Source organism: Corvus kubaryi, unplaced genomic scaffold (assembly GCF_017639235.1).
Source record: "Corvus kubaryi isolate FWS band 111438036 unplaced genomic scaffold, C.kubaryi_AGA036_p1.0 split3-73, whole genome shotgun sequence".
Classification (NCBI taxonomy): Eukaryota; Metazoa; Chordata; class Aves; order Passeriformes; family Corvidae; genus Corvus; species Corvus kubaryi.
In genome coordinates this window covers 29155862-29179087 of record NW_024582091.1, presented here as the reverse complement: position 1 = coordinate 29179087, position 23226 = coordinate 29155862, and the positions used below count along the sequence as shown (strand labels likewise).

The 23226-nt window shown below is 39.0% G+C and overlaps 1 protein-coding gene across 1 annotated transcript in view; it reads left to right on the top strand.

Moving 5' to 3' along the window:
• Positions 1–360: 360 nt before the first annotated feature.
• ROS1 (ROS proto-oncogene 1, receptor tyrosine kinase) overlaps positions 361–23226 on the top strand; it is a 71894-nt gene continuing 49028 nt past the window's right edge. Inside the window, exons 1-17 of the mRNA XM_042017300.1 lie at positions 361–615; positions 2288–2341; positions 4003–4062; positions 4757–4783; positions 7609–7669; positions 8274–8422; positions 9498–9636; positions 10117–10318; positions 10999–11075; positions 13428–13550; positions 14506–14690; positions 15788–15885; positions 16423–16934; positions 17549–17761; positions 18618–18728; positions 19228–19409; positions 20396–20587. Coding sequence (XP_041873234.1) covers positions 496–615; positions 2288–2341; positions 4003–4062; positions 4757–4783; positions 7609–7669; positions 8274–8422; positions 9498–9636; positions 10117–10318; positions 10999–11075; positions 13428–13550; positions 14506–14690; positions 15788–15885; positions 16423–16934; positions 17549–17761; positions 18618–18728; positions 19228–19409; positions 20396–20587 — 2505 coding nt within the window. The 5' untranslated portion in view covers positions 361–495. The remainder of the gene's footprint in view (positions 616–2287; positions 2342–4002; positions 4063–4756; positions 4784–7608; positions 7670–8273; positions 8423–9497; positions 9637–10116; positions 10319–10998; positions 11076–13427; positions 13551–14505; positions 14691–15787; positions 15886–16422; positions 16935–17548; positions 17762–18617; positions 18729–19227; positions 19410–20395; positions 20588–23226) is intronic.

Here is a 23226-nt window from a genome sequence, read left to right as displayed (position 1 = left end):
GGCATTTCTTTATTTTTAAAACCTGCTTTTTTCTCACACCTAAGAGCCTTTTCACCTTTCTGTGTTTCCCACAGCATCCATGTAAAAATATTTAGAAATAGCTTAATCTAGTCAAAATTAACATTAGGCCGTTTTTTCCCCACCATTTCCCTGTTTCCATGTTGTTTGGAGCACCTGATTAAGAGCATTGCACTTAGTTTCCTTTTTACGTTAATGATATTTGTGTAAGTAGATACACTGACTTTCATTGGTCAGCTCTTTTGTTTCAGTGGCTTAATAAGAAACTATGAAATAGGGGTTGCGTAAGTTCGAGACAAGTGCTCCAGGAAGCTGAGAAGTTGTTGGAGGAGTGGAGTGTAAACAAGGGTTCAAAAAATATTTTAATAATCCGACATGCAGAAATTTCACAGTTGCATCTCCATCACCTAGACTAAAAGGAGTTTGTATGGGCAAGCCAAGGGAAGAGTCAGATTAACAGATGAAATTATTTAAGTTATGGGGAACGTTTGCCTGTGGGTTTTCCCGCTAAAAAGGCTTACTTTTTACTGTCTATGGATTTCTGCAGTGTACTCTGCTTTCTCAAGGAATTGTCAAAACTTGTGTACAAGTAACCTGGTAAGTTTTCAAAAACTGTACCTGATCTTTTGAAATACAGATTGTTGTTAGCACTGTAAGAACTTCATATTACTTATCAGCATTTTCAAAATTATTCTAAAGAATGTGTTTTACTAAGATCAGAGTTTGAGAACCAATGTTTAACATTTGAATGTGTGGAATCGGGTAAGGAACAAATCCCACTACTCTGACTGCACGCAGTTACTATAAATGCTAAAGACCCTGGAGGGTGGGTAAGATAAACTTTTATTCTTTCCGTTTATTCACTTGACTTATTAATTTTGTTCTGGTTCAGGGCTTTTCTTACATAATTGAGGAAAACTGTAAAGTCACAAGAAATTTTCTGGGAATCTGTGACACACACAGTTGTCCTGAACTTGTGTCTTAATTATTAAGTTAGTTGGTTTAAATTGTGGGTATTTATGTAAGCATTAAAATTAGTGGTCAGATCCTTAGTTTGATACTTTCTTAATATTCTTTTGAATAGTGTGTGGAATTTATTATTTTTGTTCTACGAGTGCAAGACAAAGACAAGCAAAACCTCTGAAATCTAGACAATTACTCTGCCTTCAGGAGTTGCCTCCTTGCTTCTATTTGCCAGAAATGTTGATGTGGTTTAGAGCACTGTGTATCTTTGCTTTGTAAAAAGGACATTTTGTGTCTTGGTGCTAACTGTGGAAACCTGCTGCAGAGAACTTTCACCTGCTCTATTCTATTTCACGCACTTGCCTGACAGTTCCTTTAAAAGTATTTGGAACTCTTGCACCAGTGAAAGAGTTAATTGCTTTCCCTGATGGAAGCCTATCATACAATGATAAACTTAATGGAGATCCTTTGATTTGAGTTTAAATTAATTCAGAATAAGAAATAGGTTGCTCTTCCTTTCAGCTTTAAAAGACAGGAAAATCACATCTATGTTCAGTGAATATACTGAATATATTGATTCAGATGAGAAAAGTGTAATCTTTGAGTCTGAGAGTTGTAAATCTTATTTTTCTCCTTGTTGTGTTCAATTTTTTTTTGTGACAACTTTGATTCTCACTATTGTCACGGTGTGCCCTGTGTGCTGAAAATTTCTTCCTGAGAATTGTTTTATTAAGGCTGCTCTTTTCAGGTCAAAAATTTAAGAGCTGCTATTCAGCTTCTCTAAAATTGTTGCATACATCCTGAAATCTTTTATGCTTCAGTGATAGTGATAGGTTTTGCACACTTTGAATGATGTGAAAAAACAGGTACGTTCACCGGAGAGCACTTTTGGCAGAAGAGGAAGGGTGCTGGCAATCACCATATGGCTGCTTAAAACTCCTTCAAAAGGTGGCCAGACAAAAGGCATTTAGCTTGAAGGAAGGTCTTTCCTCTCCCAAGAGGTCAAAGCCACTTGGCTTTGTCATTTAAGCCCAGCATATTTGTGAAGCATTTGCTGTTGACTCAGTGAACCAGAATGGAGAGGTAAGAGCCAAATTCCTACCTCAGATAATTTGATTAACACCAACTGATTCTGCCCATGTCTTTGTTTGATGGTATCTCTGAAATTAATCTCAAATGAGAAGCTACTGGTATGTCAACAATAAAGTTCTCCAGATGAAGAAACATCAGCCAAAGAAGTGTTTTAATCAAAGAGTTTTGGGGAAATATTTTTATTCTTTTAAAAAATGATGTGTTTCTCCTATAGGAAGGAGAACTTGGAATTACTAAATTTTGCAATGTTAGTGACATCACTGGAGCGGTGAGTAATGGTTTCCTTTGTTAATTACTGACGTTTTATGTTCCTGCTATTTGAATACAATGGGTACAGCGACCAGATTTTCAAAGACTTCATGTAAATGTGCACAGTTACCTGTCTAGCAAGTCACTAAGTTGAGTGGGTACATTTGGTTGAAATTATTAGAGACATGGTTATATTTTTTATTTAAAGAAAATATGGAAATGGTGTTGATCTCTGCTGTGAGTCATGTTCATATTTGTGATCTACAAAGTTCATAGTATCTCATTTTTGAGACAATAAGTCAAAACTAGTGTTCCCTCCAGCATGCAAATCATTAAGACTGCCTTATTCAGTTACCTCTGTACAGCTGTTTATTTTGTTTTCTCAGTGATTAAACATAAGAAAACTTATATCTGTTGAACATTTAGAGTTCTCTAGGACTTTAAATGGTTGTGTCTGTCATGGGGGTTTAACCTGAGCTTTCCATAGGAGCATTCTTGGAGGACTTTAGCTGATTTCCTAGTTCAGATTGCAAATGCAATTTAAGCTGGTGGTGATGAATAACACAGTGAATAAAAATTTTCAGCTCCCCTGAAGTTGCCGAATAGAGCTTAAAGACTAACTGGCAAAGAAAAGATGAAAGGATGTAAAGGTATGCATGCAGGATGATAAGCATGGCTGCAACCAGTGGAGAAACATATCAAGAGGACTACGGTGGGGTTTTTGCAAGTTATGTAACAAGAAGCAACAGCACATGCCCAAAGAAATAGTTCAAGGAAAGGTCACCTTTAATATCGAAGCATTCAGTGAATAGAGCCGCCAGAGACCCCTCTTGATAAACTTTCAGGACCATAACAGGACTTCCAGTAGGAGGCAGATACATGGAAGTTAGTTATAGGAAGGTGATGTTTATGTATTAGATAAGAAATACATTTTAATGAATATGTATGATTATAGTGAATAAACACTTTGTTGCAAAGTCTCACAATACACAAAAATAAGGAGATGTCCTCCTGTGTGTCCTGCACAGATAAAGAATGCCTGCTTTCTAATGCTTCTAATTGTGTTGGAAAGTTTGTTCCTGATAATTTCTGTATCAGTAATTATACATATTCTTTGAAAAGCGGTGGAGAATTCAGTCTTCAATATTTTCCACAGAGACTAGTGGCAAGCAGCCCCTCAGCACCTGGTATCTAGAGAGGCTGGGCCATTTATGATGCTGGGACCATAAAAGTCTGTGTTGTCATGACAATACATAGCCAGGTTGACTCACCTGTTAAGGTTACTGTGTATCTTTGCTCAGTGTTATCAAGTCCTCAAATATTTTTCATTAGGCTTTGCAAAACTCAGTATCAGAGTCTTCTGCTTCTAAAGTTGTCCTGCATACTGCATATTGCTGCTTCTGCAGAGAAAAAGTGGTAAAACAAAGCTGGGAGGGTGGGAGTGCTGGCCACATCATAGCTGGCTGAGTGAACTCATTCCCAGAACAAGACTGAATTTATTTTGCTCTTTATTTGGTTTTACATTAAGAAGGGCACTATACAAGGTAACTCTCTTACTGTAGGATCTGAGTACCTATAATACCCATATGTACCTACAATGTAGCTCTAGTGCTGGAGTATCCCTTCCCTCTAGAACCCTGCTTTCAAAGGCATTTTTAAAGCCATCCTCTGTCTTTGCAGTGTACACAGGGATGTCAGTTTTGGAATGCAGCCCTGCAAACCCACTGTCCACTAAAATGTGTGAGTATTACCTGAGCTTTGGCTCTATAGCGCTTGTCTACAGTCCATGAGGTAGGACCTTATCCAATGGCAAACGTTCAAAATCCACTCAGAGCAGTGTTTCTATGAAAAGATGTAATGTCTGTATTTTCTCTCAGTTCCTCATAAATTCTGTTTTGGGAAGTTAATAACTCTTGCTATTCAAATTGCCTGTAATATCAAAGGTTTTCATTGCATTTGTCAGAATGTATGGGCATTTTACAGTTCATTAAGCTCAACACAGATTTTTAGACAGTGAGAATGCACTAGTGCTTTTCAGGATTTTACTCTACCGGGGCTGTCTCAGATGCATGCAGATGTAAATGAAGCACATGGCCTTCAGCAGATTGCTTTCTTGTTTTTACTAAACCAGGTGGATGAGAACTAGCATTGGTCTGGGACAACTGCCATGATAGCTTTTAAAATGCTCATTTTTCTGCATCTCTTGAACACCTGAATGCCATTCAACCATTGCTGACTTTAGAAAATCAATCATTCTAAAGTCAACTTTCTGTTTTTTCAAGTGTGGGTTTTCCTTCTTTCATTTTTGCCAGTGATAATGTTTTGTAATGTACTTTCACCGTAAGAAATTCTAATTAATTGGTATTATCTGTTCGAAATACTCTGTGGTTATATTTATGCTAACTCCACATTTTATTAATTTGCTTCTTGGCAGAACGAGACATACAATAGAGCATGTGAGGTAAGTTGAATGCCATCAGAGCAATATAAAAAAAATCACTATTTCAGTGATTGCTATGTCCACAGAGTGCTAAGAAATATGATGTAGATACAAAAACTTATCAATTCAGGTCTAATTGTTTTGTACTCCCTAAAGCTGAAGAATGAGTTACGTACCTTTTTAGCATGGTGACTAAGGACAAGTTTGCATTAAAAACTGCTGTGTGACAAAGAACACTGCTGTAAAGAAAACAGACTAATCTCACATTATGAAACAGGACAGACCTATGTAAACCATGTTCTAGGCTCTCACTACAGTGTTGTTCATCCAGTTTTTAGTTAATTCTGTCAAAGATTATTCAGAGAGAATATTTGTTAAGGCTGGTACTATGCCAGCTTGGCGAGAAGTGGAACAAAGAGTGGGAGCTAGAGGACAAAACTCTTGACTGGATAGACAGTCTAAATGAAATAAAATGCAATTCAGTAAAGGGCAACATGTGGCCCTTTAGAAAGAGATGTCAGGTGGGGTGTGCCTGTGTGTGCTGAGGATGGATTGGTGTTCACAGTGATGAGTATGGGTTCAACAAAGTGCTGGTAAAGAGATGGCCCCTTTCAGGATGAACATAGAGTGCAGGATAGGACAGGATGGGGATGAGATGATTGGAAGATTGTGTTTGGCACTGTTCAGACCTCAGGATGAAGGTTGTTCCCAGATGGGGGCAACATATTTCAAGGAAGTGATGGAGGAGTTGGAGAGAGTTACGAGTAGAATGCAAACCCATAGGCAGCCTGGGAATTTGATTAAAAGGGTTGTTATTTTCTTTCTTTTTTTTTTTAATGCTTTTTAGTTGATCAAATTGTGATGATGACAAAGGTTTACTAATGCACTAAATGGTGGTTTTGGAGTGTAGGAACAGTCCAAGAAATAACCAAATTGCTTTTGTAGAAATATGAAATTAGTGTGGGGGTTTTATTGCTTTTGGGTTTGGGTTGAGCTGTTTTTTTGCCTGTCTGGCCACTCAATATGCCAGTTAAATTTGCTGACTCTGCAAGGTCTTTTTTGGGATTATCTTTCCACTGGATCAGCTGACCAATTTGACTGTCCGCATGTCAGGCACGCACTGTGTGTCACTGCATGCAGAGGATCAGCTCATCGCAGTCTGCAGAGCAAAAGAGTGGGCATAAGAGTGGGACTTAGCTCAGTTCTCTTTTGTGAATACCCCTTGGAACTGAAATCTGGTAGTATTTCTCCTTCCACCTAGGAACAGGGGATTGCCACTGAATTTCATGGGAATATTCACAAGAAAAGACGTCAGACCGTGGCTTATACAAGGACGTTGCTGATGAATGGAGAAAATATGAGGATTTATTCTTTCCAAGTAGAGCAGATGGCAAATTTCCCTCAAAGTTTAAAGCTAGGAGCTTTAACAATCCTCTTACCTCAAGCAAAAATTGGATTTATGGTTCAGGTTCAGATAAAAATCAGAGGAAAGAATAATGCAACAAAAACCAAGTGTTCAGAAATACGTGTGTTAAATGAGGCAGAAGGCACTATGAATCAGCATGTAATCTGAGGACACTACCCCTTAAAACAAATAAATGTTAGTCATAAATGAAAACTCCAGTTGATAGTACAGTTGATAACTTATGTGTACTAATACCTGAATCTTCGCCTGCTAACAGTTATGATAATTTACCTGGAAGTATTTTATTTCTCTGAATGTGAAAATATTGGAAAAAAATTTTAAGTGCTTGCACTTGGCATTGGATGTCTGGATGTGAGATAATGTATATAGGAATACACTGCTAAGCAAGTTTTCAAATCTGTCTCGGGTGCAACTGTGTTGTCTGAAATAACCTGTCTTACCAGTTTCCATAGGGTGCTGGAAGCGTGTTTCCTCAAATCATAGGAAGAGTGATTAAAAAACTTTACTCACTTGCCATAGTGAATTGCTTCTGAATGATCTAAAGGTTAATTATCCCTTTAAAAGTTACTGCTGTATGGAGCAAACGTCAAGATTTTAAAGGCTTAATGAACTTGCAGAATAAAACGAGCCCAAATAAATGTCCTACTTTGAAAAGCTCAAATTACCACTTCTCAAAAGTTTTGGATTTCCAGGAGACTCGGTCTTGCATGTAATTGTAAAGCTACTGAGACCCACCTAGAACATGTTTCTGCTTCTTCTTAAGTTCTCTACATAAAAAGCAGGATGACACTATACCTATCTTCCCTACCCGAACTGAAAATTCAGGATTTTTCTGTTCTTAGGACGTGAGTGTGGAGCTCACTGCCCTGGGGTATTTGTTATGTTTGCAGCTTGTAGGCACAACTGTAACAGAAGGAGTAGCTGCTGAAAATGAAGTGTGAATTAGACATGGCTGCTCTTGAAAATTGCGGATTTCAGCTATTTTGAAAATTTACTGGAAATACATTGTAAGAATGTGCCTCATTCATAGAGAGTACATGAAGCAGGAAAGGGTGAAATGTAACATGTGGAATATATTACTAACTAGTCCAAAACCTTGTCTTCCTAACTCCATGGTCATCACTGAAGTTATTTCCAACTTTAATGTAGACCCATATTCATGCTTTCCACAAAGGGACAGTGTATAAAGAGGAAACCTTTAATTCAGGGCCTGGTGAATTGATGAAAAAGCTCTCAAGAAAATCTTTGGAGTGAATTCATGGTACTGCTAATTTTTAGATTTAATGTAATTATTTCCACAAGGTTTATGTGTATGCAAAATGTCCGCAGAGTTTGCATGTATTTAAAGTGTGTCTGCATGATTCTGGAAGGAAGTCTGCCTTTACACAAAGCTAACCAGTGACTTCTGTGCCTTACACAGACAGTTTCCTGTAAGTTTGGCTGTAGCTGTGCAGAGGATGCATATGGAATTGAAGTACTAAGTAAGTCTGAATAGAATCCTGTGTCCAACTGACAGTCTGATAAATTCATAGTCTTGTTCTATGATCTGGATTTATTTAAAAAAAATAGGAATGCGTTGAGGATTTTCATTAATCAGAAAACTACCACCCTTCTTCTTTCTTTTAACAAATACACTGAAATTTATCTTGGAGTAAAACATTTTTCCCTTCCTTTCATGGGCATGAGACTTTTTGAATCCAGTCTCAACTGTTTAAGAGGATACCTTGGGCCAATACTATCTACTGAAATAGTCCCCTTGAAAATCTTTTCAGAAGACTCCCACGCCTTCTCTATGTTTCTATTCAGAAAAATTTTACTAAGTAGCTGTAACTAAAAATGCATTTACACAAGTATGGAGTTGTAGTCACAACTGCTCAACTTGAACCTGGCCCATTTCGGTCTGACTTACCAAACTGTCTTCAAAATGCCATGCAAGTTACTCAGCAACATTTTCAATATACTCTTTTATGTGTTTTTATGGGCTTTACGGCTTTCAGGTGTGTGAGGCAAGAGGTTTGTACCTTCGAGATGCAGTGATTGCCATGAAAGACTTTTTCTTACTGTTGGATTGTATTTTCCCCTCAGACTACTTGAACAAACCTAGTGCGCCATTTGCATCTGCCATTGGAAACCACAGGGTCACACTAGGGTGGAAGGCAGCTAACATCTCTGGGGTGAAATATATTATCCAGTGGAAGTTAAATCAGCTCCCTGGTGACTGGAGGTACACAGAGGTAAAGGAGGACATTTCCTTTTACTTTGCAAGGAAATTGGCTCTTCTCTGCTCTTAGTTTTTTGTTTTGTTTTGTTTTTAGAAAAATATTGGATAATATGTTAGGTACATGAAAGAGATTTTCAAAATCATGAGTGGCATGGAGAAGCTGAGAAATGGTAGATTATTCCCCATTTCCTCCAACATAGGAACTAGGGACCTTCGTGAAAACTAGCAGGTAGCAGGTTCAAAACTAGCAAAATGTATTTCCTCACTGAATGGGTAATCGAAATGTTCATCTGCTTCCTGGCACATGTGGATGTTAAATCGCTATATTTAAATTCCTGAATACTAAAATTGCTAAAATTACTAAATAGGGTTTGAAAAGTGACTGGAAAAATTAGTGGAAGAAAAACTCGAGTTCTACTAATTGCAAATATTCCCATTGTTTCATGTTGAGCCATGCTTGTGAAATGCCAATGAGAATGTTCAGGAGAAGTACAGCTGTAGGCTTTCTTCTTTTTTTTTTTAATACCTTTCCTTGAAGAAATTTTTTTGGTTCTCATCAAAGCACAATACTTAGCTACAAAGACCTTTGTTCTGGCTCAGTAGAGTTGTTCTCATAATTTGTTCTTTTGCGTCAGCTGCGCACTTGTTATCTTGCCATCATCTCTATTGGACCAATTTACAGGGCATGACAAGTTGGTGCCACAAATCAAAGGTAAAGATAATTTGCTAAGCAGGAAGTTCTTCTGAATGAATTATTGATGAAATAATAGGGAGCAATTACTTCAGACAATAAATATTACAGTGTAACAAGGATCCTTTGTATCTTAAAGCTGTGGTATATGTTTAAAATACATTGCTTGTAATATGCTACTATTCTAGCTTTTTTTTTACTTTTTTCTTAAAATTTACTATTGTATTGCATTAGTCCTTTGATCCACCTGCTCATTGTTGAGATCTGGTGCCAGGTTCTAAGGAAAGAGAAGAGAAAATGTTCTGAAAAGATAGAAAATCAAAGCCTACGCTGAAAATAACTTTCAGCTGCAGCTGGAGTAAGGGAAAAACCCAGTTGTGTCTGTGCATTTATCTAGGTAGTATCTGAAACTGCATATACAGTCAAAGACCTTCAAGCCTTCACAGAATACGTGTTTCAAGTAGTTTGGATCATTACATCTCAGCTGGAGCTCCATTCTCCACCTAGTCCCAGCTATCGGACACATGCTTTTGGAGGTAAGGAATTGCACTATTAATTGCATCTTTCAGGACCTTAACAGAAACATTTGGGTTTAATTGCTGTTTCTTTGGCAGACAACACTGGTCCCTAATCTTCAGAATCATGTGTATTTTGTCTCTTGGGTAGCTGCAGAAGACCAAACTAACAAACTACAGGTTCTTTTTGTTTAACCTAGAAGATTTAGGGCTTCTCCCTGCTTTTGGTTTTAAAAGCAAGCACAGAAAAGTACATGGTCAAAATTGGGAGGGCACATGGGATACTTTTGTACATAATTATACATGTAGTTGATTGAAACACAGTTCCGTTTTCCTGGACATTAAAAAAAAAGTGAATTGTTGCTGAAATGTTAACTGTCCCTAATAATATTTATTGGTGTATAAATGAATTAACATGTGTGAAACCTAAAAATGTATTTTAAAATGAAAAACAATTAATGTTTTAATCAAATATTGGAGTCAGATATTTCTGTCTTGTAGTTCCTGCAACAGCTCCTGTCATTAATGATATTCAGAGTTCAAGTCCAAACACTGTTGAAGTTAGTTGGTCTCCACCACTTTTTCCAAATGGATTGATTATTGGATATAACTTGCTCCTCACCAGTGACAATCACGAATTGTTGAGAGCCTCAAGAGGGCACAGCTTTCAGTTCTACTCTACCTTCCCAAACACCACTTACAGGTACAAAAAGAAAAGATAGCCAATGTGGCCAAGTATGCAGTCACACTTCTTGCCCAGATAGCATGGAGTATGCCTTATAACATGACCTCTGCACAATTATGCTATTTACTTATGTTCTTGCCAAAAGCAAGGGCACCATCCTTGAAGTAGCAGAGTTATCCCAAGTAATTTGGCTGCTTTTGCAGAAGTCAGATGGTGAGGAAGGAAAAGCAATTTGATATAGGGCTGGGAGGCTGCATTTTCTTAGCTGCTGTTTTAAATTTTTTTTGGCTTGTGTGGCATTGTGTTTTTAGTATAGCAGGAGAAAGATAGAGCAGTCTTCTCTAGTACTTTAAGCATCTGGAAAAATTCCTTCATTTTTATTAAACGCAAAGGTCCGCATTCTGCTTGCACTGGTAAATACAGATCTTCCTTTGAAATGAAGTTGACTTGTTCTTCTGAGTCTGAAAATTTATTTTGAATTTAAATTTAGAAGATTCTGTTGTTGTTCTGCCTTTGGGCAATTCAGACTTTGGTTGGTTTTGTTTTTATTCTAAATTTTCCCAGAGCATTATATTTAAATGGGCATCTTCTGAAAGTCAAGCAGTTCTGTAGCAGCTTCCTTATTTGATAAAATTTTACTCAAGCAATCTTCCAAAAGAAACCTGCCAACCAAAACCTGTCTCTTTGTTGTCCCATAGGTTCAGTATTGTGGCAGTTAATGAGGTTGGTGCTGGACCCCCTGCCGAGGCCAACATCACAACCCTGGCATCCAAAGGTACAAGAGTAGCAGAGTCCTTATCACCATCTGTTCCTGGGGACAAACTCGTGTTCCTCGGCCTGCCCCATACCTGGCAGAAGAGATGAATATTTAGGCTCTGAACATGTCAAGGAGTTGTACGCTGAGGAGTCAACAGCAAATCAGAGAGGGTCCTGTACTTCAGCTGTAGACAGTATACGGCTGCACAGCATGGGAATGGCCTGTGAAGCTGGTAGGCCCAAACAGATTTGAATTATATTACAAATGAAAAACACCACAGTGGTCTGAGGTGGCGACTGAACAAAACCTGATTCCATTTTCTAGATGAGATTTTAACAGCAGTCAAACAAGTGTGTTTCTTCTAATAATTAAATACTTAACATGAAACTCTTTTGTCAAAAATTCTCAGTTATCTCAAGCCAACTCTGTGAAATCATACCAATTTCTTTTCTCTTTCATGGAGGTATTTATTTTACCATATCAACTAATTAATGTTGAAAGTAATGGTGCACTATAGCTATTATTCAAAGAATTGCAGAATTATTAATTAATTGGCAGAGAAAGATACATATTGAGATAGAACACAAATAAGAGTGAAATCAATGTCACCAAAATGTTCTTTTAGAAAAGAAAATAAAAGACTCTGCCCTTCTCATGAAAAGATTCAGTTGTCAAACACCTGGAAATGCTTCAGCTCTATGAAAACACTTCAAGACTGAATTGCCAGTTTTCTGCTATTGGTTAAAGAAATTGAACTTGCTTCTCTAGTGCTTTTTAAAATATGAATTTTTATTTTGTGTAATAGCTCAGACAAACCGGCATGTCCTTACTTGATGACTGCACAGAGGTTTGCTCTAGGGTTGGCTGACCCTGAGACATAAATATTTGTGTCGTTTTTGAAAAGTCTGAACTGTGGTAATTATGTCAATCCAATTTCCAAGCAATTAATTTAAGGTAGAAAACAAACAAACAAACCCTATGCCCCCAAGACCCACACTTTATGGGGGTGGGGAACGACCCCACTCCCCTTACTAGTCACCACTTAAAATTTCAGTTGTTTCCCCCTGAATTGCACAGGCACTGTGTTTTCTCTCTGTGCTGACACAAACAGGAACAACCCTTCCTCATGTTATCATGTCCAGAAATGGTGTTACTGCATCAGGTACTGAGATGTGTAGATCTGGGCCCTGAGAAGGGCTGGGGAAAGAATCCGATTGCTGCCGTAGATTGCAAGAAATGTTACTTGAAAAGAGATAAAGAGGCAATATTGGCCTCTTGTACTCTGCTCTGAAGGCATCATTATTGAAATTACTCACAGTGTGTGCATCATGTGAGAAATACATGCAGCTCAATCTATGCAGATTATCTGGGAATAAATTAAGACAGCATTTGATCACAGTTTTGTGATACCCATATGAGGAAATGGTATCTGATTGCAGACAGCTGCTTAAACTGGAGTGGAAGAAAAAAGGAAAAGATTGTTTGCTGATGGAAATTAGTCAAAATCATACTTGAAATAATACACCATCTTTAAAATGAAGGTAACAATCAATTTAGCAGGGCATGTGCTGCATTTTCAAGGACCTGAGATACGGAAGTGAGGCAAGCTATCTTTCCCAGAGCTATGCATAGCCCAGACAGAAGGTGCGGATTTACTGCAGAGGTTCTGATGTAAATTGCTTGGGCCTTTATAAGCATGAAGTCAATTCATGTGACCAAAACTATCCTTGTTGACTTTAAATTCTATGACTATATTCTATGAGGAAATTAAATTCTATGAGGAAAAAATTATTAAGTTTATCAACTTTGAAGCAGATTATATTATCCCATTATCATCTTTACCTGTGAAAGGTACTTGTTTCTTGAATAAGTCACTAAGCATTACAACGAAACACATGGAATAAACGTACTTGCATTGCTTTTCTCCAGCTCTGTGGGATAATATTCTAGTTTGACTGGGGCTTTCAAAGAAGTCCAGAGGGGTTAAATATCCTATTTCTGCTGCATGTTGAAATCACATGGATATCTTAGTGCCTTAATTTCCTTGAGTCAGAGTGGGGCTTTGGTGCTCCAGCTTACTTTCCCTCACTAGGGAACTGACTACTGTTGCAGGAAATGATGGTGTGAAATTCACATGGTGTGTTTTCACCCTGTGGGAGGAGCCAGAATCAACTGTAATGGTGAATAACCCCATACACTTTCAAAACTCAAAGACTTTAAGTTTTGGTCTGTAACTGCTAACGTAAGAATATACTCATGCATACATACGTTTGTGTACACACGCATGTGCATGTCTATTAATGATGTATCTGAGTTGAGGAAACATAACGTGTTGAGGTCATCTAAATTCTGAATTTCTCTGTTTCCCAGTTAAGGAAAAAGCAGCATGGCTTTTTCTATCCAGAAAAGAGTCTTTAAGGAAGAGACACACAGAGCATTTCCTTGAAGCTGCTCAGTGCCTGCCAAATGGTACAATACACCACAACATTACAGGTAAAATCAGATTGGGCTCTCCCCTTTCCTGTCAAGTGTGTCTAAGACCTCTTTTCACCAAGGACAGAATGTACCTCACATAGCTTGAGACAGTATCCAGTCTCCCTTTACAGCTGATCAGGAGAAATAGAAACTTTCAGGACATGATTTGACCTATTTGAAGTGACAGGCACTAGGAAGAGATTAATCATTCTCCCCAGTGCAACTTTTTCTTCACTGTATCTAGGCAGCTGGTTCATCTCTTACATTTGAGGTATCTAAATTGAGGTAAGATGAATCCACGTTTCCCTGTGATTAATACATTTTTTTTCTCAACATGAATATGGGGAAAGTGGTTCAAACTTCTGAATAAAATAATGCCATGTGTTAAAAGACAGTGCTAGTATGTCAGCATACTAATGAGGCATTTAGTAGTTGAAGTCACCGGACAACCATGTTATCTCGAATTACTCACCACCCTAATGTTTCTTATCTATACTGGTCCTTGACGACAGTGTGGAGATCTGAGTTTATCTACCAAATTTCACGGAGCCACAAAGACTCCAGAGAATGAATATTGCCCCTGACTAAATAGCCTTTGATAGTGCAGAGGTGGCACAGATTATCTCAAGCTTGAATTCTAGAGTGAATGGTGCTTTGTGAAGAGATGCCAATTGCATCTGTTTGACCTGTAGAGGGGCAATCAGTGTCGGTTTGCATATTACATGTCCTCTCTTTGTCTGATTACCTTTCTGAAGGGCAATTCTCTATAATAATGTCAATTACATACCAAATGGGAATGTTTCCTTATTATCTGAAAGAAGACTAGAAGTGAGGAGAAAAAACAGTTAACTTTTCTCTGACGATGATGGGTTGCAGACTGAAAAATACATATTTTTAAGGCAAGTAGAAAAATTAACTGAAAAGCTGAAACATTTCTTCTATTATCTGTGTGCACATATCTTTCTATTTTTAGGAATTTCTGTGAATATTTATCAGCAAGTTGTCTATTTTTCTGAAGGGAATTCTATCTGGGTGAAAGGAGTTGCAAATATGTCTGATGTATCTGACCTAATGCTCTTTTATGCTGGCTGGGGGAATATTACATCCATCTCAGTAGACTGGCTTTACCAGAGGATATACTTTGTCATGAGTGAAAAGGTAATGCTCTAGTGCTTAATTAATTTCTTACTTCATTTGAACCATCATGTGATTAATTTTACATGAGAATATATGATTTATGTATAGATATGTATGCACAAATATAATTACAAAAATATATTTTAATATAAAATTAATATTCACATATTTCATCATTTTAAAAAGAAGGAAGGCTTGACTATCATGTCATAGTTAAAGTAAACACCCTAGATGGAACTCTGGCTCCTTGCCTTATTTTTCTCCTTAGTACATAAATGTTTTGGTTTTTGAGACTGACTTCACACCCTCCTCATACCCAGTGCAGACACACTGCTTTTCTCACTTAGTTACCCATCTAGCCTGTTCATTTCCTACTCTGCCTCAGGAGGTGGTCAGATATCTAGACAGTGATTATAATGTCTGTCCTAATTGACAAAATATGTGAAGTGTTTCATACAATGGCAACATCTCAGATTACAGCTGCTTCAGTATGAAGTAAAAATGGAGATGGCAACCCTACACTGGATTTCCTACTCATGAAACATGAGTTACACTAATGGTCAGACTTTGCATGTGCCTATGTAGTCCTCTAATGTACAAAGGACTAGAAACTTGCCCTAAATGGTTAGTGGGGGATTTTTTTTTTCTTTAGTTCTCTTGCCATGTCTGATTTTTCACTTACTGCTCAGGGAAGAGGGGGACAGGAAAAGCAGTAGTGATGAAAAGATACAAATGAGTTGTAGATGAACAGACTGATGGCAGAGATTTCTGAATCCCAAGGTATTACTTCCAGGACCAGAAAAGCACTTCCCTTCCCTCCCAGATCATCTTCAAAGTACAGTTTGCCTATACCCTCCAAACTGAGTATAGGCAGTTGGATACACACAATTTTCCCTCCAGCTTAGAGGTATGGCTGATGGCTCTTTCAGAGTAAGCTGTCATGGCTTTGTGTATGAGGGTTATACTTGGCTGACTGACAACTCAGGAGCCCAGAAGGACCTAGGACTGTGAGAGAGGTATTTCACTGTGTCAGTCCCCTGAAAGAATTTCAGGTCAGCTTGTCTGCTCATTAGCAAGCACCCTATGAATGCATCACCCGCCTTTTTCTCATTCCCCAGATACATGTCTGCCATTTAGAGAACTGCACGGTAGCTGAAGACATCACTCCTCTTTATGTGACATCCCCTAGGAAGGTTATAGCTGATCCCTATAATGGGTAAGTGAACTTCTTTGAGCAGCTGGTGTCAAAGGTCCTATAAAGCTCCTCTCTAATTTTCTCCAGTTCATTGGTCATCTAGGTTCCTGTTTCAAGCACTTAAGTTAACAAAACAAAAGTGCAATTGGCAACAAGTAACAAACTACAAAACAATTGGAACAAAAGTGGTGCCATGCAGCGTTGTTTTCTGCATTTTCTTCTTTAGGGCGCTAGCAGAAGAGATAAAGTTTTTTCAATACAGAAATCTGGGTTTCAGAAATTTCATGCTCTTATAAACAGGAAGCTCTATGAATTTTAAATTTTCATGCTTAACATTTAAAGTATTACGGAAGAATATTCTCCAATAATCTGCTATCCAAATTCCCAGAAGGTAAAAACTGATGTGCCTACTTCTCCCAGTATATATATTAATAGTGCCAAAAGCATTTTTCTATTGTGCATAAAGACAGGCACATCTCTTAGCTGCTAAAATATTTGTGGCTCATCTGCGGACTTCTTGCACTGTAGTTATTTGGGTTTATTTTGCTCTATGGCCAGTTATATTTTCTGTCTCCTGGAGGATGGCATATACAGAGCAAACCTTCCACTCTTTCCTGGCACTGCCTCCACAGCTTCACCAGTGGTGAGATCCAGTGCTCTGAGTGTCTTCATGATCAACTTCCAATCTAAGAGACTCATTTTCTTCAACAAAACAGAACAGGCCTTTGTGTCAGGTTTTTTTGATGGTTCAGAGTTTCACACGCTGCGATCACACGTGCCATTTAATGACATGGAGAGCTTCGTTTATGAAGATAACACATTTACAGTCACAGATGGCTCGGCAGTTTTCCATGAGGAGGTCTCTCCAGCGGGAAGTTCTAGCTTCAATGAGTACATTGTGGACTGCAATTTGGTGTACCCAGAATACTTTGGCATTGGCAACTTGGTTTTCTATGGGGCATCAACTCAGCCTTTTCCTTTACCAACTGCTCCTCGTCTTGTCACGGCTCTGTTTGGATTGGACCGAGCTGTGATCAGCTGGAGACCACCTGAACGCACTATTGGAACCAGTAAGTTCAGTTGATTCTCCCTGGAAGTCCACTTCTTTTCTTTCTAGAGAAGTAACTTTTTGACTTCCCATTTCTTCATTTGGGCTTTAGGGACTTTAATAGATGATCCTAATGGAAGCTATGGAATTTTCCCTCTGTTTGAAAAATTTAGCCCATAGTTTGCCAGTAAAATAGCTAAATGTTCTGTCTAAATTAATGCAAGTTCATATTGGTAACTCATACATCCCCTGCAAGGATTTTAAGGAAAGCTTGATCTTGAGTACGGTATGGAGTAGCAGTAGTGTTGGGTGCCGATATCACACAACAAATGCATGGCAGAGATGTAATGACTTTTTATCAGTGACTGTGCTATGATTTCTATCCTCTGTGCATGTGTCTTTGAAGAGTAGAAAATTACCTGGCCAGGGAAAATTTTTGTTCTTCTATTATCTACTTGGGGGATTGAAGTACTACTCTTGGTTGGTCACAGAGGTGAAGAGTGTACATTTTTTTTCCTAATTCCACTGACACTGGCATTTTTGAAAGGAGTCTCCAATATACATCTTTCTCAAAGAATATGTATCACCAGTTACAACCATCTACTCCATAATAACACGATTATTTGCTTTGCACAGGTTTATCTGCTTGGCAGAACTGGACCTACGATGTGAAAGTGTCACCTCAGCATCCATTTGAGGAGGAATGGATTGTCTCAAATATTAGTAACACAAGGTTTACAGTGAATGGGCTGGCCAGCTTCACAGCATATGAGGTGTCAGTTAGAGCTGTGTCTCCAGCTGGTGCAGGGCCATGGTCAGAGTCATTTAGAGGTACAACTTTAGAAGAAGGTGAGAATTGCTTTGTCACACAGGAAAAATGAAGAATGAATTGTGTATAAATCTTTCCACCTGGTAAGGCACACACTTTGGGCAAAGACTGCAAAATAAGGGGCACAAACATGTTTTTCTTAGAAATATTAAAGAATACAGGATAAGTAAATTTGGTTTTAGTTAAAGTAGTAGGATTCTCAAACTAGAATAATGACATTAAATATTATTTATGCATTAATATTGGTACTTATCTACATTTTTCTAATGCAGATATTCTATCAAAAACATTATTTGATACAGTACAAGATGTGTTATCCCTTTCCATTGCTCTGTAAAGAACTTTCTATGATGAATAGGTTTGTGCAGTGCCCTGGGGGTTAATGACAGCTCATGGAAAAGTGAAGCTCACCAAATGCTGAAAATCCTTGGTTCGAGCATAGATAATAAGGGGAAATGGATGTGTGCAAAACATCTGAGATTTGCATGTCTTTGGAATGTTTTCTGAAGCCTAATTCACCTAAATTAACCAATGTCTGAGGGGAAAATAGCTTCCAGCTTAAGGTGCTGGACTGGCTTAGAGGTGACTTTTGCCTGACTTTGGTAAGGGCAGGTCCAAACCCACAGTGTTTTTTAAACATCTAATAGGATTCCAAATTGCCTTATTGTTCTGGATCTGAACCTGCCCTGAATCTCTGAGTTTCTCAAATTATGAGATTTTCATGCATTTCTTCTTTGTCCTTTATTCCTTAGGACAAGGGCAGTTTTAAAGGTGCTTCTGTAGCTTTCCAGAAACAGGAACTGCTGCTACTGAAACACAAATATTACACATTAATTTCTTGTTGGTGTGCACAACTGCAGTTTTCTTCCTTTACAGCCAAAGAAGAACCATACGTGTTGGCAGTGGGGCCTAAAGGTCTCTGGAAGCAGCAAGTGGACAGCTATGGGCCAGGAGAACCTCTCTATCCTCATATAAGAAACATTTCAGGTATGCACTAAACAAATTGCATGCTGTTCCTACAGGCTTTTTTTGGCATTTATTAGCTCTCCATAAATTTCGCCAACAGAACTGAAAGACAAGAGTTCTCTAGACTTCAATGTCGTGCAGTGCAGTGCAGCAGCTTCACTGAGCCAACCCTTTGGGTTCATCCCCCTTCTTCTATTTTATGAGTCAAATTAATCCTTAGTGGAACCCTTCTGGCATCACCACAGTCAAGCAAACTAAAACCAACTCTCTGAACTAGATAGTTCTGTCTCCAGCATCTCAATATATGTCATGTATTTATAGTAATCAGGGCTATATATGTACTATACATGTACATTATTGCCTATGAAGAACAATCTACCCTCACGTTAGCTGAGCCTAACTGTGCATTTGTATTGCTTTTTAAAAAGCTGAAGTTCCTGGATGCTTTTTATTCTTTTAAAAATGTTTTTTTAATGTACATGCTTGTGTAATGCTTAACGTCTTCCTTTTTTTCTTCAAGACCTCGATTGGTATAATAACACTCTTTATTGGATTAATTCCTTGGGGGAAGTTCAGACCTGGACATTGAACAAAAGAAAGGGCACCACTGAGAACACTTGTGTATCTGATATCAGAAATGCAAGGATGTTGGCCTTTGATTGGTTGGGTCAATGCTTGTATTGGGCTGGTAAAGCAAATACGGTAGGTATAGCTGCACTTCTTAAAAGAAAAAATCCCATAAGTCAACAATAAAGACTGTAAGGCAGTATTTGGGAAAATAATGCCTACTTCTTGCAACCTGAGATACATTTGGACCTTTGCTATTATAGTGTAGAACAAAGAGCCCTTTTTTTCCTTAAGTGAGTTTCCACAGTTATACAAAAGTTTGGGGTAAAATATTCACTAACATTCACTAATGCGGGATACTGAATTCACCAGGTGCAAAACAGGCAAATCAAACTTGCTATCAACAGTTTTGTTGGATTCAACATAATGAATAAAATTCATTATGTCATTATGTAAAATAAATGAAGATCATGAAAATGGAGGCTGGCCTGTTGATCTCAGCCAAGAAGTAGATGGACTTTATTTTAATCAAATTTGGCACTATTTGTTTACACAGAGATTTTCGAGGTTGACCTCTGTCCTGTCATATTTTGCAGATCACTGCAGTTAAAAAATAATTACAATTGCACTTTGTACACTCTCATATCAGGAACACTGACATGTGAATTATTTAAAAGGTATCTGACTTCAAAATTGTAGTGCTAATTTATGCAGCGCTGTCAAATTATGCCTTTCATTTCTTGTAAGTGCAAAGTCAGAAGCTGTTTTAAAAACTGGAGCTAGGAGGCCAGATTTCACACTGCCTTGCACCCTCATTTACACTTGTGAATAGTGAATATGAAGTGGGTGAGAAATTCTGTCAGACAGAAGGCTGCCAAAACTGGGAAAGCTAAGGGAAAAAGCTATTTCAGCTTTTTTCTTTTGTTACTTTCTGGCAAAAATGAACTAATAATTTTGCATTAGTCTTCATCCTTTTACTTTGAATGCAAAAGGTTTAGGCTTTGAAAGCCTAAGGCTTGCACAGTCTTTTGATAAACAGCTGTGGAAGTCACTAATGTACACTCAGCTGATCATAGCTGCTGATTTAGATGTGATGCTAAAAACAATTCTTTTGTCCCCAGATCTACAGAAAATCACTACAGGGAGGCCATATAGATGTTGTGGCTCATGTTGTGTTCCCAGTGAAGGATTTAGCAGTGGATTCAGTAAATGGCTATTTGTACTGGGCCACAACGTATTCAGTGGAGAGCACAAGATTGAATGGAGAGGAGTATCTCATGTTACAAGAGCAGCTACAGTTTTCTGGTAAACAGGTGACTGATTTTTTACTTTTCTTTCTTTTTGGAGTGATGGGGTGGAGACATGGTGTGTGTTTTAGTAATTAGATCTCTTGAATATAGTCAGTGTTTACAGTTGACAAAATTGTGGTTGTAAGGCTGGTCCTTCTCCCACGTGAAAGGTACTTCCTTTTTCCAAATGATTGAAGTCTAATGGTCACTTCTGGCTTTCACATCAAAATATGGAACCAGAGCTTCATAGCCTCTTTTTTGATGTTCCCCAGCTTGCAGGACCTGACAGGGCCAGTTTTGAGGCTTAGCACTTGCCAGGGCACCAGAGTTGCACTTCAGGTTGCAGAGGTGCTGCTGCAGAAACAGGCTTTACCTGTGGTGATGAGAGAGGGGGCATGGCATCTGCCCCTCCTGCAGCCCGGCACAGCTTGTTGCTGCTGCCGCTGCTGCAGTGCTGGTGAGGGTGCCACATCTGCCACTGAACGTCTCCATCTTGCCTGATCCTATCCCTCGTGTGGTGGCAGGAACAGCAAGTCCCACACCTTGAGGATCGTCAAGGCTCTCCTTCCCCAACTTACCCCTTCCTTTCCCCATCCTCTCTTTATCCTTCGCCCAAGTCAGACACAGGCCTGGTCCCAGCTTGGCCCCTCTTGCTTTGCTCCAGGCTCACAGGGAGCTCCAGAAGGCTATGAAGAGGCTGGTGCTGAGCAGGGTGGCTCCTCAGGTAGAAGGGGACTTCTTGCAAGAGTGAGTAAAGACACTGGACAGTGTAGAGGGAAAAATGGACAGAGGGTTATTGGTTTAGCTGTATTGGGGTGGGGACTGGGTCCCATGCAGCAGTAGAAAGGAGAGGGAAAATAGAGATGCTATTTCCATCTATGGCTCACCTATAGCAGAGGTCCTGTAGTATGTGGAAGCTCTTTAGCTCCCTTTCCCTACTTGGAGACATTTTTGTTGTGCACAGACAACCTCTCTATCTCTGCTGACCTCTCCCCTGCCTTTCTTCTCCATTCACCCCTTTCTGAGGTCCTATCAAGTCTCTTTTAAAAACTTGGCTCACTGCTGGCTCCTCATAGATCATTGTTGTCTTCTCCAAATCCATCCTGCCTCTGCCACCATGTGAGATTTGACCTCATTCTTGGTAGGTGGAATTTGGTGTTACCTACACAATGGAAGAACTCTGACACTGAGTATTCTCCTCCTGAAAAGATCTGTCAGGGTCTTAGCATATGCCTGCCTTCCTGCCTTCTTTCCTGCCTTCTTTCCTGCCTTCCTGCCTTCCTTCCTGCTTTCCTTCCTTCCTGCCTTTCTGCCTTCCTGCCTTCCCTCCCTCTGAACTTTTTCCAGGCTGTGTCCTAAGCAGGTCAGGCTGAGGGACCATGACATCCATTGGACTGCTTTTAGTCTATGGAGTTTCTCTGTAAGAAGAGCTGAATGCTCCACAGCTCAAAGCACAGCCTGTGTGGGGTTGTACCCTCTGTCCCAAGTGCTGGAATGAGGCATAATTTGACTGCCACAGAACAAGGTCAGCACAGGTAAATTGTTTCCTGCAACAGCTTACTTTAAAACACAGCTCTTGCTAAATAAGCCTTTGTTTTTATTCCATCTGTCATACAAATTGTGCTCCCATTTCACCAGAAGCCTCTCTATTAAAGACCTTTTCCAGTTTTAGAATTCTATCTCTCTTGGTTATCTTTGCATCATTCCCCAGAACATTTCACTTTCCTTTCCCGAAAAAAGGAATTTGGTGTTTCTCTGATTATAAAAAAAAAGCCAGGCCTAGTTTAGTACATGAAAATGAATTAATGTTCAGACAGACCAGCTAATCTTGATGCCATGATGATTTTTTGCCTTTTCTTTTATACTCCTTTTATATACCTTTTTATAACTTTTGTATTCTTATTTTTTTTTAGCCTACATTCTTAGACTTATTTGTCAAGCTAGGAGACTAAACATTTTAGAAGCTTCGTAGCTAGGGATCAGAATGCCCCAGACCCCAAGGTCCTCTCCAGAACACATTCTGTAAACTGAGATAGAACCATCCAGGGGAGGGTTCCTCGGGGAGGGGGGGTCACTTGAGCCTCTCATTGGAGAATCTTTGATAGATATGTTAATTAGTAAGACCTATAATGTTATACCCAATGGATTGTGTGCATTTTGGCATGTTCCACCTGGATGTGGTGCACCTAAGGATCCTTAAAATAAATACCGAGGTAAAATCCCTTTTTCCCTTCTAACCGTGTTTGACTCCTGATTTTAAGACCAGGAAAAGGCATCAATCTCACAAGTATGTTACATTCATAAGGGCTTGGGAAGAAGGAGGGCAGGTTCTGGTGTGGTACCTACTGTACTTGTAAACCTGAATACAGAAGAGAGCTATAAAACTTTTGTACATGAGAGAAGTCTATGTGTTGCAAAGGATCAGTGTATCTTCCAGTACTAGTCTCCCTACCTCTGTGGAAGCTGGCTGGTGTGGACCGTCTCCATGGAAAGATATATGCTGTCCAAGCTCAGTGGCCCACTTGGACTCAGCATATATCTTCTGGATGATCTGTTGCAAAGGACTGACAAGTTCCAGTTTATTTTAAGTGGCAAACCTCAACTTCCTTGCCCTCGTCTTTTGATTCACTACTTGCTTCTCTGGATCGCCTCATGCTAACCTC